The 18,184-nt window shown below is 44.3% G+C and overlaps 1 protein-coding gene across 2 annotated transcripts in view; it reads right to left on the bottom strand.

The window, feature by feature from the left end:
• The window catches only part of TNFRSF1B (TNF receptor superfamily member 1B), a 239,165-nt gene that overhangs the window by 28,584 nt on the left and 192,397 nt on the right, over positions 1 to 18,184 (bottom strand). For both annotated transcript variants that reach the window (XM_085609936.1, XM_085609937.1), the window contains 2 exons: positions 4,561 to 4,654; positions 4,248 to 4,468 (listed from right to left, as the gene is read on the bottom strand). In XM_085609936.1, the coding sequence (XP_085466062.1) occupies positions 4,248 to 4,468; positions 4,561 to 4,654 (315 nt within the window). The remainder of the gene's footprint in view (positions 1 to 4,247; positions 4,469 to 4,560; positions 4,655 to 18,184) is intronic.

Genomic DNA, 18,184 nt, shown 5'->3' with positions numbered 1-18,184 from the left:
GGCCTGTGGTAGTTTTTTGGGCTGCGGGCTGGGTTTTAGGGCTCAGAGTAGGGAGTCAGGGTAGTTATTAGGGCTGGGGCAGTTGATTGCAGTGCTGGGTGACGGGTTTTAGGGCCCAGGGCAGAGAGAGCTGGAGTGTGACCTTTACCATGCATATATCTTTACCAATCATGCCTTTACCACGCATGCCTTTAAAGGCATGCGTGGTAAAGGTGCAGTCGTTGTTAAGACTGCGTGGTTAAGTCATGCGTCGTGTAGGGAGTCGTTGCTCCATCATGCAACCTGACAGAGGTCATTTGTCGCTGTTGAGCTGGGTGCTTGAAGTGTGGTACTATGATTCGGCAGTCTTTACTAAACTAAGCTTCATTGGGGGATAGAACGTACAGTAGTATGATTAAGTGGTGTGTAATATGATTAAGCGGCCTTCCAAAATGTTATTGTCTAATTAGTTAAAACCATAACAATTTTTTTATTGCGATAAAAACATGATACATAATACGACAGAATTCATTATTAAAAGAGAGAGAACCCCCCCCCAACAATAAACGTTCATTCCCTGTGTGGAAGTTGACCAGGCAGTGTGCATTATTTAAGTACGGTTTTTGATCTCTGGCTGACTATATCTGTGAGCACGGACTTCATTCTTGGATAAAAAAAGAGTAGAAGTTTCATCTGCGGTTGATTGACTGTCTTTGAGTAACTTTTTGCAAGACCTAGCATGAACCTTTATATGAAAATGGTTGTGTTTATTTGATTAACCAGTCTTGGCCATTCTGTCCAAAAGAATAGCTGGTGCAAGCAGGGATGGTACAAACATGAATATATCGAAATATGAAATATGTGCAAATGCGCAAATGTTAGAAAAAGGTAAATGCCCAAGTGTTTAAATGGCGGTCAAAACGGCATGTACAAACTTGATGGAGTGCACAAGTTTATGGGGGTGGTGGCTCGGAGTCCTGCAACTTTATCGGGTTCAAACGGGCAGGCGGGTGCGGACTCCAGTAGATGTTTATAGGATTGTCAGTTTCCCCTGTCGAGAGGCCCTCAATGTTGGTCCAGACTCTCATAGTAATCTACCTGCTTCCGCGAAGAATTTGCTGAACTGTGCTAGGTCCTTTGGAGTGACAGATGTATATATGAGCAGTAGAGCTTTATTATATGATCTTATCTCATGTTGCATGGAGATAGGCCTTAAATACCTGTGTCTCTGTTGTAAAAGGCTTGCGCAGCAGCATACAATATAGTCAACTGATCAGGGCCGGACTGCCTACCGGGCGTTTTGGAATGCTGCCGAGTTGGGGGCTGATTCCGTTGATGGGGAACTGCGTGTGATGAACGAAATTCGTTTTGCTTTGTTTATTTCAAAGCACATGCAGGTCTCCATCAGCGAAATTAGCCCCCACCGCAGTAACATCAGCCCCCAGCTCGGCAGCATGCCAAAACGCCCGGTAGGCAGTCCGGCCCTGCAACCAGGGCTCGGGTCGGGGTACCACGCATGTGGACGGCATCCCCCCACTTATTTTACCGGTAGCTCGATAACTGGAGCAAATGGAGCCACACATTCACTCTTTGTCCTCTCTGGGGCGTGATCAGAGCTCATTCAGAACGCTGCTCATGCGCTGGCTTCTCTGATGCAACCGCATCTAAGGTGAGCGAGGGGAGGCAATGAGTCTGATGGTACAAGCCACCTTTGGTGATGCCACTTCCTGTTAAGACGTCAGTGTCCCCCCACTTCTTTTTTTAGGATTTGTGCCCTGCCTGCAACTCATTCAGAATGGTATTTACACAGCCTACACTGCTCCTGCCCTAGACCCCAGTTTTTCCAATGTTCCCTGTACTCCCTAATGGGTGTTGTTGATTAAGTAGCCTTACAGCATGCAGGACTTTTCTACTATGGCTCTGCCAAATGGGCAAGTACTCCATTTCTGCACCTTGCGTGAGCCAGGTCAGTAGATCACTGTGTCCTTGACAGAGAGGAAAAGGTCTGGTTGCACTAATGATTCACAAAAACTCTGTATTTTGCGACACCGCTTTATGTGACTTTGTACATGCCAGTCGTGATAGCATTCTTTGTGACCCCACCAGGTAATGGACCTTGCATTATCAGGGGCATACTAAGGCCTGTGTGCACACACGCTAGATTAGCATTATTCTAAGCCAAACAAAAAGTCAGAATACCAGTTTAACATGTAGTTGGCACTCAGGGCAGACATAGACACCTGTTTGCCATGCAAGGGCCATTCCAGTCCCATTATCCATCCAAACAAATAATAAAAGGCATGTCTGAGAGACACGTGGCTCCATTCTCCATTGGGGCCACCTAAGGTCACCCTTGTGCTGTGCACACGTGGAATGACAGGGGTCTCTTTATCTGCTCTTGCTATAACCGTGCGCATGGATGTACGAGGTGAGTAGCAGGTGCAAGTCTATAGAGGTAGAGCGCTGTATACTTTGGAGACCAAAAAAGACTGCCTGCACTGGTCAATGGTGATCACTGCAGAGGGCAGAAGGATCAGCAATGAATATGTCTCAGAAGCATTTACTATAGATTAATTTATATCTTGTTGAGACATTTCAGACAGGTCAGTACCACCAGCTTTGAAAGCCTTACATTTTGGAAGCACAAAGGCCACATCTGTTTCCAACTGAGCCTTATTGCTCAGTTACCTTGAAAGCATTGTGCATGCGGAAACCTACCCTGTCCCAGCAGAAACTCCAACTAGATAAGGTCAATTTCCAAACACATCATCAGCTTTTGGAAGGGAGAAGTGCGGCATCCATGACATGAATAGTCATGTCTGCGCAATGTTATGTTATGTTATGCTATGCAGATCCGTAAAGTGCACTATCACTCAGGAGGGTATCATGGCGCAGAGCAGCTGGGAGTCTCAGCAGACCTAGGAAGGTTGGTGTTATACTAATTTAAAGGATGCACTGACAAAGGATCAAGCATTGGAATATGGTTTACATGTAGATAAGTTATGTTAGGCGTAGCTGGACTATATGCTAGCAATAAAGATATTACTGGGAAATTGATGATTCAGGTGATAATGCATAGGTTGTTGATAGGTTGACACTTACACTGCTGAGTATACTCATTTCTCAAAGGATCATTAATTGCCCGGTTACATGTAATTAATATATAATTTCCTACCACACCAATATTTTTTGTGTAGTTTTGTTCTTCTCATGTACTGTAAGGTGTTGTGAATTTTTGATAAATTTCGTCTCTTCATCCTCATTTCCCTGTCCTGTTTCTTTGAATTTTCATTGCGGTTAACATTTGTGTTTCTCACTACTAGAAGCGTTGCTTTCTTTTGTGTGTACTAAAAGTGGTCCTGAGTTTCTTGTGTGTCAATGAATTCTTCTTAATTTTTAATAACAGGGTTTGAATACGTTTTTTTAAGTTAAAAAAGTATTGTCCTTATTTCTCGGTGACTTGAGATGTCTTACATTTAAAGCAGTATTTGATTCCAATTTATCTATCCATTAAAACAGCCATTCCAACCTTGCATAAGATACGATGCACTTCCGCAATTCAGGAAGGACCTCAAGACCTAGCTCTTCGACTGAACCTCATACCCCCCCTCCTCCCACTCAGCACCTTGAGACCCTTACTAGTGAGTAGTCGCGCTTTACAAGAACTCCATTGATTGTTTGAACACACTTGACCACTTAACTGGCAAAAGCCTCCAGGCTCTTCCCAAATGATGCCTCTTCTTGCGGCTGGCTGTGTAAGTGCTCTATTGTGAATAAGAAGACAGGCTAGATCAACACACATCTTTTTGGGAGCCTAAAAGTCATAAATATTTTCTGCTACTTACTGTTAGTTGGTACTCTACACTATGAAGTTTTGTTTGAAAAATTAAATGCATGGTGGGGGGCAGCTAAATCCTTCACTCACCCTTCAAGAGATAGAGGAGTCACTGCTAAAAGTATGACAACACTTACCCATTATCGAACAGCACTTTCCATCTTTCAGGCCTTTTGTTTCATACCACACAGGGTTGAAGACTGTCCCTCTCCAGTGACTACTTCCTGTCTTCAGCCACGAGTGTCCTCAAGCACCAAGACCCGTTGTTCCTTTCTAAATCCTAGACATGCCTTCGAAGCATGAGATACAGTACGTGTACACTTATCTCAACATCTCCTAAGGCTATCATAAGTATTTCTTTCATTCATCTTACTTTTATGTCAATTAAAGCACAACAATAAGACCTTAAAGGAACACTTAAACCTCTGCTTACCTAAAGGGGCGGTTATTTTCCTGGCAGCAACTCTGGCAGGTAACGGGGTCCATATTTCATCCAATGTTTCTAGATCGTTGAGTTCAGAGACTGGTTTTCCAGCCTCACTGGGACTAAGGCCCATGACTGAGTGAGTGAAACGGGTGGGAACGGTACCCACCCCGGCGTCTGAGCATATCGCATCACGTGTACTGTCCCCTGGCACAGACAGCGACCTGCATCTACAAGAGCAAAAGAAAACACCAAGTACATTAAATTCTACTGGACAGTCAGTAGGAAGTCTAGATTATCAAACAAAAGGTTCACAGCTTACTTCGTGTGAGGTTTACAGGGTGAGGTGTAGGATTCTTCATCGGAGAATGTGCCCGCGGGACAAGGGGAACACACTGTGTTTGACTTCATTGTACCTGAAAGAATAACCACAATTTGTAGATAGATAGAAATATCATCAATGTTTATCAAACATCCAGTTGTATGCCACAATAACTAGGTCAGCAATATCAGCCTCCCAAAAAATCGATTGCATAATGTCGATACCACAACATAGACAAGATAAGTATATACAGGTAGACTGACTGACTATTCTTGACTGCCAATTTACTTACCTTGAAGATTCTGTGGTAGTTGTGGATTTAGTATTACTTGTAGGTCGAAATTAGGGCCAGATTATTATTATTTTTTTTTTTTTTTTATAAATTCTGTTTATTAAACGTAAACAACAAAGTCATGCGTTACATAATCATGTGTCATACATCATATTAGTTATCAATTTGTAAAGGCAGCAATACAGTACTGTTCTTTATTTCATGCAACATTACCGGCACACAATGGTAATTATATCATACAGTGCTCTTCAGGCGTTGGGACATTTGGGGGTTCGCACAGTCCTCCCCGATACACATTCCATCTAGACCATATAGCCATCCATTTTTTGGGGCACCCCCGGGCCACATACACTGTCTTCTCTCTCAACATACACCAGTCCATGTCCTCCTTCCACTTCTTCAGTTTCGGTGGCACGGTGGCTCCCCATGCCTGTGCTATATTACGCTTAGCAATCATCTGCCCCAGGGTGGCCCATATCCTTCCCTTTACATCCAGATCCGTGGGCTCCCAGATATTCAAAAGGCATCTCTTGGCCTCGGGCATAAGAGGGATTCCCCAAATCGTGCTCATACATTGCAGGATTTTTTTCCAGTAGTCTTGAATTTGTGGGCATTCCCAGAGAATGTGCAGGAACCCGCCTTCCATCCCACACCGTCTCCTACACTGCCCGTCTACGCTTCTGCCCATAAGTCTTAATTGCTTCTCTGAGAGGTAAGCCCTGTGCAGGATCTTGAGTTGGACTAGTTTGAGTTTAGCTGATATGGCCACTTCCTTTGGTGATGAGAGTGCCTCCTGCCATTCCTCATCGTCCATTTCGAGGCCATCCCTTACCCATTTCTCTCGAAGTGTAGTGAGGGGATCAGGGGTGTGATGAATGAGTTTTTTACACGTGAGGGATATACATTTTTCCGGTTGGTGCCCATCAAGCAGCCGGTCCTCTAGTGGGGATGACTCAGGCAGCTCCGTACCAACTGGGATATTTGCCTGCAGGGAGTGTTTAATCTGGAAATATCGAAAGCTCTCTGATTCAGCCATTTCGTATGTCTGTTGTAATGTCAGGAAGGGTATCACTCCCTCCCTCCCCCAGAGGTCCTGTATGTGCGAGATACCTATTAGGTCCCATTTGTCAAAACCTTTTGTGCGCCCCAAAGTTCCCAGCTGTTCAGTATCCCATAGGGGGGTGGCCATAGTCAGCCTATTAGCCCATCCCAACGCTTTGGTGACTGCGTGCCACATCTGCACAGAGTGTTTCGTGGGTCCTGTAAGTGTGAACCTGGTCGGTTTGGAATAAAGTGCTCTTGTGAAATCACCCTCAGGCAGTAACCACCTATCCATACCGTATGCCGGGTCATCCCCATTACCGTATTGGCATTGGTTGATTGCAGCCAAATGTGCCGCCCAGTAGTACTTCTTGATGTCAGGCAGGGCGATACCCCTATCGTACCAGCCGAGCGTGAGTTTACCGAGTGCCATCCGCGGTCTACCGTTCCATAGCAAATCTCTCTGCAGGGACTCGACCTCCAGAAAGAATGCTCGGGGTACCACATCCGGATAATTCTGGAGGGCATATAAGAATCTAGGCAATGCCATCATTTTAAACAATGCTGCCCTCCCGAGTAAGGACAAGGGGAGCTTTTTCCAGACTGCAACATTCCTTCGTAGCCTTTGAAGGGGAGGGATCAAATTCTTCTCGTATCTCGCTCTGGCATCAGCGGTTATATATACGCCTAGATATCGAAAGCCATCAGCCGCAACCTGTATCGTGCAGTCCCTAGGAAGGGAAATGTCGGCCCCATGGAGCACATAAACCGTCGATTTGCTCCAGTTAATTCGGAAACCCGAGTTTCGTCCGAAACTGGCAAAGATGTCTAGCACCACCCTCAATGAACGCGCAGGGGAAGATAGGTAAAGAAGGATATCATCAGCGTATAACGAAATTCTATCCTCCCACCCCTCAGTCCAGCGCAGCCCGCGGATAGAGACATCACTCCGGATCCATGCCGCAAGCGGCTCCAGGGAGAGGGCAAATAACAGAGGCGAAAGAGGACACCCCTGTCTGGTACCCCTGCCCAGGGCGAACACCTCCGACCTCTTATTATTGACCGCTACTTGTGCCAACGGGTCTGCATATAGAAGGCGGATCCACCCTATGAAGCCGGGCCCGAAGCCCATCTTCTGAAGCACTGCAAAGAGGTATGCCCATTCTAAGGTGTCAAATGCCATGGTGGCGTCTAACGAGACCACCACTGCATCCTCCTGAATTCCGGGGCAGCGCCCCAGAACTCCGTGAAGGCGCCGTAGATTAAGGGCTGTATTCCGATGGGGCATAAATCCCGATTGGTCCGGGTGCACAAATTTAGTTATGATAAGTCGGAGCCTGTTAGCTAGTAACTTAGCCAATATTTTAGGCTCTGCGTTTAGAAGGGATATTGGTCGATATGAGGTACATTCGTCTCGAGGCCTCCCAGGCTTGGGAATGGTGACTAATGTTGCTATACGCTGATCCCTTGGCAGCTTACCGATCTTCTTACTATCATAGAACATAGCTTTTAAATGGGGCACTATTTTATCTGGCTTGATTTTATACAGTTCAATAGGGAGGCTTTTAGATCCCCTATTGCCTTCACCAGTTCTTCTGTAGTGAGGTCCTCCTCCATCATTTCGCGATCGTGTTCAGAGAGAGCGGGCAGCTTAATGTCTGCCAAAAATGCAGACGAGTCGCTCTCCGTGAACTCGGAGTCCCTCCGGTACACCCTCTCAAAATGCATAGCGAATTCCCTAGCTATGTCATGTGGTTCAGTGAGGATGTGTCCCGATGCACTCTTAAGCTCGGGGACAACCCTCTGTGCCTTCTCTTTTTTATCTAGCCAGGCTATAAGCTTACCCGCTTTATCACCCTGATTAGGGCCAGATTATTGTGCCCCCCCCCAGCATACTGCCAGACAGGAAATCGACAACCCCAAAAGAGTGCTTGGTGTGGCATTGGCTCTGCAAGTTCTAGCCCCTCAGGCGTGTTAGCTCAATGTGGATAGTTGTGTTGGCAGTTAAAATGTTAAAAGAAAAAAAGATAAAGAAAAGAAGGAAATAATACCTATGGAACTGAAATCTATTTTTAGCTTCAGTTCTAAGTAGTAAGGAGAAAGTCAGAAAAATATGTTCTTGCTTCAAGCTAGATAGAGACGCAGGTAGCTGAAATGGAAAAGCGTTTTTTGGACAAAATATCGAGTTTTTAACATCATGAGACAGAAATATCAGGAAAACAATATTGTGATACAAAAATATCATGATGCAGAAATATTGTTGTCAAGAATATCGTTTTTTTTAAGTAAGTAAAATCATTGTTACCAATATCGTTCTTTTTAATATCGTTTTCAATATTATAGTTGTGAAATTTTGTGTGTGATTTTTTTAGTGTATTTTAGTGCATATATTATTTTTATGTGTAATTGTTGTTGGTATAATTGTCATTAATTATTTTAAATATAGTTTGAAATTTTAAGTGCTTTAGATCTTTTAATGTAATTTCTAATAGTAATTTATATTGTTGTAGGGGGCTGTTGGGGTTGTAGGGGAATGGGTGCGAAATTAATTAAGTTGTAATCAATTATTTTTAAATAAGTATATGATTGATATTCATTTTGTACATTTTGTCATATTGACTTATTCTACTTTCATTTTAAGTGCAGGTTTTTAGGTTTGTAGGGGTATAGGGTGGGAACGTAGTTAAGCAATAATTAAATATAATTAGTGAATAATGTTTATTAATATTTTAATTGATTAATAATTATGTATATTGTGTAATAAATCTACATTTTAGTTCTATTCTAGATGTGGGCTGCTGGGTGTGTAGGGGTTTAGGGTGGGAAGCGAATTAAGTAATAATTAAATATAATTTGTTAATAGTTTTTATTAATATTTCAAATGGATTCATAATTATGTATATTGTGGAATAATCATATATTTTAGATGTGGGCTGCTAGGTTTGTGGGGGTATGGGGTGGGGAATTTATTCAGTAATAATTAATTAACAATTAAATATTAATTTGTAATTAATTCTTTAATTGATTATTAATTATGTAAATTGTGTTTAGTTATATTTTAGCGGTAGGCTGCTAGGTTTGACGGGGTATAGGGTGGGAAATTAAGTAAGTAATAATTAATTACATAACGTGTTTTTGTAAAGCGCACGTTCACCCCCAAAGGGGCAACTTGGCACTGAATAACAGATGTTCATTGTTAACCAACTCAATGGTACTCATTTTATCAACCTCAGAAAGGATGAAAGGGTGAGTGAACCCGCCGGGAATTGAACCTGTGACCATGAGGTTGAACACAGACCCCTGCAGTGGCTGCATTAGTCCACTAAGCCAGACCCGAGTTATTAATTATTAATTAATTATGTAGTTGATTAACTATGTAAGTTGTTTTATAATTATTTGTTTTATTTATATTAGTGTGGGCTGCTAGGTTTGAATGGTATAGGGTGGGAAGTTAATTATGGAATAATTAAATAATAAATATTTATTCATATAAATTGTTTAATTGTTTTTTATTTTTCAATATATCGTTTTTATGCCAATTAGTACTGTCTATATTAGGAGTTATAAAACTGTTTTTGATAAATTATTAGGTATGGCCATTCAAGTATGTAATGTGTTTGAAGTGAAGTACTTTCCCTACTGTTGCACAGACTGGAGTTTTTAATCCTTCCGAAGTCCAACACTTTCCCTACTGTAGCACAGACTGGAGTGGGAATAGTAAATGTTACCCCTCCGAAGTCCAACGATTTCCCTACTGTTGTACAGACTGGAGTGGGAATAGTAAATGTTATCCCTCCGAAGTCCAACGCTTTCTCTACTGTTGCACAGACTGGAGTCTTTATTCCTTCCGAAATCCAACACTTTCCTTACTGTAGTACAGACTGGAGAGGGAATAGTAAATGTTACCCCTCCAAAGTTCAACGCTTTCCCTACTGTTGTACAGACTGTAATGGAAATGGTCAATTGAATCCCTCCGAACTCCAGTGATATCCCAACTGTTGCACAGACTGGAGTGGGAATAGTAAATCTTACCTCTCTGAAATCCAACACTTTTCCTACAGTTGCACAGACTTGAGTGGGAATAGTAAATTTAACCCATCCGAAGTGCAACACTTTCCCTACTGTAGCACAGGCTGCAGTGGGAATAGTAAATCTTACTCCTCTGATGTCCAATGCTTTCCCTACTGTTGTACAGACACGAGTGGGAATAGTAAAATAACTGCTCTGAAGTCCAATGCTTTCATTGTATAGACAAGAGTGGGAAACGTAAATCTTACCTCTCTGAAGTCCAACGCTTTTCCTACGGTTGCATTGACTGTCGTGTGAATAGTAAATTTAACCCCTATGAGGTCCAACACTTTCCCTACTATTGCACAGACTTGAGTGGGAATCGTAAATCCAACCTTTCTGAAGTCCAACGCTTTCCCTATTGTAGCACAGAATGGAGTGGGAATAGTAAATCTTACCCCTCCAAAGTCCAATGCTTTCTCTACGGTTGTACAGATTGGAGTGGGAATAGTAAATGTAACCCCTTCGAAGTCCAACACTTTCCCTACTCTATAGTATTTTTAGTAAATTAGTTTTTGGGGGTTCTAAATTTGAAATATTTAACTTATTGTCAAAAGCTGCTTGAATTGTATATATGTTTTATGGTTTTTTTGTGTATGTATTAGATACTTATGTATATATGTTTTAAAAAAGTTTAAACATTACAAAATATAATATAACAACAAATAATTATAATAATTATGGTATAATATATATATATATATATATATATATATATATATATATATATATATATATATATATATATATATATATATATATATATATATATATATATATATATATATATATATATATGTTTTCAAAGTTTACCCCTTCAGGTGGAGGGCGCACTCGGGATCGCTCCTCATTACAGGTCCTGAAGGGGTAAACTTTGAAAACAAATTAGTGGCCAGCCCTTGGTCACGGAGGTGCACCACCGCCTGTGCTTCGTGGGTCCGTGTGCTGTTTGAATTGGTCAGCTACACGGAAGAGGCATTTCCTGTGTGGCTGTTGCTACATTGGAGTTCCACCCCCGGAGCCACGTGGGTCTGCTTGCTGTTTGGATTGTACAGTTTGAGTGGAGCGGGAGATGCCAAATATATTGTACAGTGAGGTGGACAGCACCTTTTATCCCATTTTGATTGTTTAAGAAATGACTTTGACGACGCCCACATGGGTTAGACATTTTGCACTACCAGTCCCAGAATACATTGGGGGATGATTAACATGCTGATTGTAGAAATAAAAGAGGGATTTGTACTGACAGTGCTCTTTTGTCGTCATCTTCAGCTATGGCCCAAGAAGAAGGGCGTCTCTGCCCGAAACGCGTTGGCCAAAATAACGAGGATGTGGCTGCTACACCGACCTGTAATGAGGAGCGATCCCGAGTGCGCCCTCCACCTGAAGGGGTAAACTTTGAAAACAAATTAGTGGCCAGCCCTTGGTCACGGAGGTGCACCATCGCCTGTGCTTCGTGGGTCCGTGTGCTGTTTGAATTGGTCAGCTACACGGAAGAGGCATTTCCTGTGTGGCTGTTGCTACATTGGAGTTCCACCCCCGGAGCCAAGCGGGTCTGCTTGCTGTTTGGATTGTACAGTTTGAGTGGAGCGGGAGATGCCAAATATATTGTACAGTGAGGTGGACAGCACCTTTTATCCCATTTTGATTGTTTAAGAAATGACTTTGACGACGCCCACATGGGTTAGACATTTTGCACTACCAGTCCCAGAATACATTGGGGGATGATTAACATGCTGATTGTAGAAATAAAAGAGGGATTTGTACTGACAGTGCTCTTTTGTCGTCATCTTCAGCTATGGCCCAAGAAGAAGGGCGTCTCTGCCCGAAACGCGTTGGCCAAAATAACGAGGATGTGGCTGCTACACCGACCTGTAATGAGGAGCGATCCCGAGTGCGCCCTCCACCTGAAGGGGTAAACTTTGAAAACAAATTAGTGGCCAGCCCTTGGTCACGGAGGTGCACCACCGCCTGTGCTTCGTGGGTCCGTGTGCTGTTTGAATTGGTCAGCTACACGGAAGAGGCATTTCCTGTGTGGCTGTTGCTACATTGGAGTTCCACCCCCGGAGCCACGTGGGTCTGCTTGCTGTTTGGATTGTACAGTTTGAGTGGAGCGGGAGATGCCAAATATATTGTACAGTGAGGTGGACAGCACCTTTTATCCCATTTTGATTGTTTAAGAAATGACTTTGACGACGCCCACATGGGTTAGACATTTTGCACTACCAGTCCCAGAATACATTGGGGGATGATTAACATGCTGATTGTAGAAATAAAAGAGGGATTTGTACTGACAGTGCTCTTTTGTCGTCATCTTCAGCTATGGCCCAAGAAGAAGGGCGTCTCTGCCCGAAACGCGTTGGCCAAAATAACGAGGATGTGGCTGCTACACCGACCTGTAATGAGGAGCGATCCCGAGTGCGCCCTCCACCTGAAGGGGTAAACTTTGAAAACATATATATATATATATATATATGGTAATAAACAAAAGCCCGTACGCTTGGGAGCGCACTCGAACAAAAACGAACCATCCGGCTTTCATTCAAAGGCACCTTGCTTTATTTCTTGGGTTAGCAATATCCAGACCTGACGCGTTTCGAGATCGCCTCTCTTTATCAAAGGTCACTGCCAGGATTGACCCTCAGGAAGTTCTTGACGCTATTTAATTGATCTCCGCTGAGTGCGATTCCGCTGAGTGCGAATGCGTGCTGGGAATTGTAGTCCCATTCAGAACATCATATTTGGCTTTTAGTAAGTCCTGATTGCCAGTTTCCTGCATTGCAGTTTAAAATGCCCTGGTGGACCCCAGTAATGTTCAGCAAGTAAGTTACCTCGTTTTTGTGCTGCTAACGAGTATGGACACAGTTCCAGCCCAGCAGCCTCCTTAAAATTAGTGGATGGTGCAGCTCCCCACGGCAAGGGCTGCCGTGCATGATATGGTAATAAACAAAAGCCCGTACGCTTGGGAGCGCACTCGAACAAAAACGAACCATCCGGCTTTCATTCAAAGGCACCTTGCTTTATTTCTTGGGTTAGCAATATCCAGACCTGACGCGTTTCGAGATCGCCTCTCTTTATCAAAGGTCACTGCCAGGATTGACCCTCAGGAAGTTCTTGACGCTATTTAATTGATCTCCGCTGGGTGCGATTCCGCTGAGTGCGAATGCGTGCTGGGAATTGTAGTCCCATTCAGAACATCATATTTGGCTTTTAGTAAGTCCTGATTGCCAGTTTCCTGTATTCCACATTCTGCACGGCTGCCCGGCCGTGGGGAGAGGCACCACCGTTCGCTGGAGAACACTGCAATCACTAGCGAAGAGAGGCCGCCGTCGGGACTGTCCATGACATCGCGGCACCATTCTCAAATATGCGGATTGAGCCTACCTGCTTCCATCTGTAACTCACTCAGAGACTTGAAAAGTTAAGGATATAAAGAATAATATGAAAACACAAATGAACTTACTCAAAGATGATTTTTCCTGCATGATGAACTCCATCCCCCATGATGCACCAGGGCAAGTGTTATGTGAACACGCCCAATGGAGGTGGGATGGGCTTGAGTAAATAGTTGGTTAATGACACATGCAGGCCTCGGATGTGTTTTCCTTGCCCAGGAAGAAGGGGCCGTGAGCCCTGAAACGCGTCGGCTGCTTTAAACAATACGGAGGAAACCGGTAGGATGCATGTGAATGCCGGAGGGCTGAGGATGGTAGAGTGCTCTTCTAATGCTCCAGGGCAATTTGTTTATTCCATATATATATGTTATGTTATGTTAAGCCGAACTTTTTGAGCGCACGGCTACCCCAAAAGGGTGTCCCGGCGCTTTAGCAAAGAGGCCCAGAGAAACAGGAAACCAAAGGCAAACCTACTACAGTCACAGCGGATTACTTGGTAAAGAGCAGAGTCTTCAACTCCTTCCTGAAAGCCAGGAGGTTGTTCGCTTTCCGAAGGGAAAGTGGGAGCTCGTTCCACAAGCAGGCTGTCACGTATTGGAAGGAACGACCTCCCATCCGAACACGTTTGACCACAGGCACCTCCATTTTAGCCAGGTCCGCCGACCTCAGCAACCTCCGCGGCACATAGAAAGCAATACGCTTCCTCAGATAGTTAGGGCCAATCGCATGGAGGGCTTTAAATGCCAGAGTGAGGAGCTTAAATCTGATTCTCCCCGAAATTGGCAGCAAGTGCAGCCTAGCCAGGAGCGCAGAGGCGCTAGCTCTCCTGGGCAGCCCATAGATGGCTCTGGCCGCCGAATTCTGGGCAATCTGCAGTCTGGATAACAGATACTTAGGTAGGCCTGCAAAGAGTGCATAAGCATAGTCCAGGCGGGAGCCCACAAGCACCTGGACTACATTCCTACGATACTGCAGTGAGAGCAGAGGAAGAAATTTCCTAAGCATCTTGAGGATGCTGAAACATTTCCCTGCTAATCCCAGGATGTGTGGGCGGAAGGATAAATCATCGTCAAACACCACTCCGAGATTTTTTACCTGAGAAGATGGTTTCTCTGGAGGGAACATGTCCTGGGGCCACCATGTCTTCCAGCCCGGATCAGGGGCACAGCCGAAAAAGAGCAGCTCAGATTTGTCTGAGTTGCATTTCAGGCTGTGCCGCTGAAACCACGCAAAGACTGCGCTCAGACAGTCCTTGATTCTGCCGCCGTTGAAGGCCTCTCCCTTCCTGCAAGTGAACAAGAGCTGGGTGTCATCAGCATATGAGATGACCCGGGCCCCAAACGCCTCCGCTACCTCCGCTAGAGGGGCCATGTATATGTTGAAGATGGTGGGGCTCAGGATGGAACCTTGAGGCACCCCCACCTCCAGCGAAAGCATTTCGGCCGAGAACGGCGGAGCCCAGATCACCTGTCGGCGGTCGGCAAGAAAGGATTGAAACCAGTCCAGCACCGTCCCTCGCAGACCAATCTCCCTGAGTCTTGAGAGGAGACCTGCGTGTGGGACGGTGTCGAACGCCGCCGATAGGTCCAACATGACTAGCATAGCCTTTCCCCCATGATCGAGCGACTCCCTGATGGCGTCGGTAGCCTCTACCAGAGCCGTCTCCGTGCTGTAATTCGCACGAAAGCCGGACTGGGAGTCATGCAGCAGTTTGTTGTTCTCAATAAAGGTGGTCAGAGTATGCTGAACATGTTTCTCCAACACCTTCGCCAGAGCAGGGAGGAGGGAGATTGGTCTATAGTTAGCGCATTGCAGGGGGTCGAGCAGAGGCTTCTTAATCAGCGGCAGAATGAGTGCGTGTTTCCATTGTCGTGGAACCACCCCTGAACTCAATGATAGATTAAGCAGGGGGTTCAGCAAACTGTTCAACGCTGAGGCCACCTTGCCCAAGCATTTCATGCACACAAACACATATGCATATAGATGTGTTTGTGTGTTTATATAATTATATATTTCTATATAGTGTTAAATATTTGTGGGATTTATATAATTAAATTGTATAAAATGTATATATTAAAATATTTCATATTTACTACTTTAAACTATTGAACAGTTGACATTTTGTATATTTTTTATGATATTAGTGTCAACTATATTTTTGTACTTACCATTATAAGTATAGGGACATTATATATTGGTAAACAATATTTTTACACAATATTTGTGTCAGACGATACTGGGCCTCATTATGATGCCGGTCAGAGTTGCCTCCGACCAACTTCTCTGCGGTTTCGGACCTGACCGATCTCCGTTTGGCTGTCTCAAAACCGGAATTACATTGCAACCGCACATGGTGTGGTCGCAAACTCCCATTTCTCTTTGGGAGCTTGAACGGTGGTCGGAAATTGGCCGCAGCACAAGCTCCCATAGAGTAATGGGGGTTACTGTAAATCCCCCACAACCGGAGGGCCATGGGAGAGGGGGGACCGGCTAGGGGCCCCCAGAGTCACTTTCCGACAGGCTTTCCATGTTGGAAAACCTGACATGGAAAGCCTGTCGGAATCGACATCATAATCGCGATGGCAGAAACGCCGTTCGTTAGGGATTGTGTGCGGTTTCCGACTGTCCGACGGGTGTCTGAGCCCTTTGGAAGGCAGTCGGATTAACCAACCAGTTTAAACTCCGACTGCCGTCTTTGTAAAGAGGCGGTCAGAGTTTAAACCTTTCCGACCGATATCCTAATCAGGCCCATTGTTTACCTTGATATTGTGTCAGTGATCAGGAAAAGCAATGGATGAAAAAAGAAAAATCAGAAAGGGAGAAGGTAACGGCTAGAAAGGGATTTGCAGAGTTCAGAGAAAAAGAAAACCAACGAAGAAAAGAAAGAGTCAAAATGGTAAGTATGCAAAGACCCTCTTTTCCCCACTAATAACAATATAAAAAGAAAAAAGTATATCTAACAAATAAATTACCAATTTATAAATGATTTTACATAGATTGGATGAAAATTTTACTTAATCCATTTGAAGTTTGATAACACTTAGGGACCACACCAGCAGCAGAATGTGCGCTAAACAAAGGCCAATAACATATCATAAAACATATTCAAATTGAGAGAGCTCTCCAGATGCCTGAGACGTGGGAAATAAAAGGCACAGCCACCTGTAAGCTGTTTACTATGTGATTATTTGGGCATGAGACTGCCTTCTTCATCTACGTATCTGAGTTGTTCACTCGGTTCCAGTGGTTGGAAGGGGGGTGCGGTGGGTGCCGGCCGCCCCGGGTGTCATCACTGAGGTGGGTGACAAAATGGCAAAAATATGTGTTTTAAACACATATTTTTGCCATTTGGCAAGTCGGGGGTGACAACAAACTTTCTGTACCGGGTAACACCTGACCTTGCTACGCCACTGCTCGGTTTATCACTATCTAACCTTATGAAGGGTTTCCCTGTGATTGGCTACGAGAACAAGTATGGTGAACATCCCAGTGTTTGCATTTCCGCACTGAAAACCTTTTTTTTTAAAAATCCCTGTAAAGGAATATTGTTAAAAAATTTAAAAATGTTTCCTCTTTGGGAAGACATCATGGGGAACATACAGTGGGCCTCTGGACCACTGCCTACTCCTTCCGCCTCCTGAGGCTGTCCACCACAGCTCCTAAAGGGGAAACTGTCACATGGAACTGCTCCCCTTTGCAAAAGAGACCATCTCCTTAGAGATGTGAGTAAGTGTTGAAAGATGTGTGACCGTAATTGCAATCACAAACCATTTACATATTTTAAAAAGAATCCTAAGAACGAGGCGTGGCATCTTTAAAGCCCCCTTCTAATTACAATTCCGAACGAGCTCCAAAGTCCTTTTTTGTGATTCTGAAAGGCTTGTTCGAATGGCAAAAGGAGGTGAATACAAGGAAATCAAATAGTTTGCAGTCGCAAACACTGTGATTTTGCAAATCGGAGGCTGTCCAACCAAACATTTTTTCATGCATCAGCCCATAATTCCTGCTTGTCTTTGTGGTGTGTTAAAATGAAGTGTCAACTGCCCAATAATCCCACCTTCTTACAAAGAGGGCTCTGGGCAAGCAGTGCCCACCAACCCCTAGTCCACTGCATCTCGTCTTAGTCCTCACTAATGCAAATAACTCCACCCCAATCGGTATCCACCAATAAGAGAGACCTTCCCTCAATGTACTTCCTGCATATAGCAAACAGTCAAAACCAGAGACCACGTCAAACCTAGCCCCCACGAGCGCAAATTAGAAAGGTAGGGGGAATGTAGATCTGTGGCAAGGAAGTGTAGAACTCGGTGTAATGAAGATTACTAGCATGTAATAGAGGAATGACCCCCTTTGTCCACTCTTCCTCGATCCAGTCCCCACAAATGAGGCTATACAAACAGAGAGCGGGTGGAGAGCAAACACACATAGAGCCAAGAAATATATGTGCATTTCACAGAAACGTTTATACATGTCCGAAAACGAAGTCATAAAATCGAAGCCCGTGAAAGCACACCGCCCAAGCAGATGAAGAGGACCCATGCTGAGCAGAGCTGCCGCCAAAGAGGCTGCAGAAACATCCAATGTATTATTTGAGAAGAATGTATGAGGGAAGTTCGAGGAAAGGTGTTTGCCATTGAGATACCCCATCCAGCCTCCGGGGCTGGCATCACCCTGGGAAAAAATGCATGATCAATAAAGGCGAAGGAACCTCAGAAGGAGCATAACCGGAAGCAATTGTGGAAGGGATCCAGTTGTCGATTTGTGGGTGTAGTAGGCTTGCTACCCATGTGGCCCAAACCACAGCACATAACTTGCCCTATATCTAGGG

Source organism: Triturus cristatus, chromosome 1_2 (genome assembly GCF_964204655.1).
Source record: "Triturus cristatus chromosome 1_2, aTriCri1.1, whole genome shotgun sequence".
NCBI classification, from domain to species: domain Eukaryota; kingdom Metazoa; phylum Chordata; class Amphibia; order Caudata; family Salamandridae; genus Triturus; species Triturus cristatus.
Note: the sequence above shows the minus strand (reverse complement) of the source record. Positions and strands in the feature narration are given on the sequence as shown.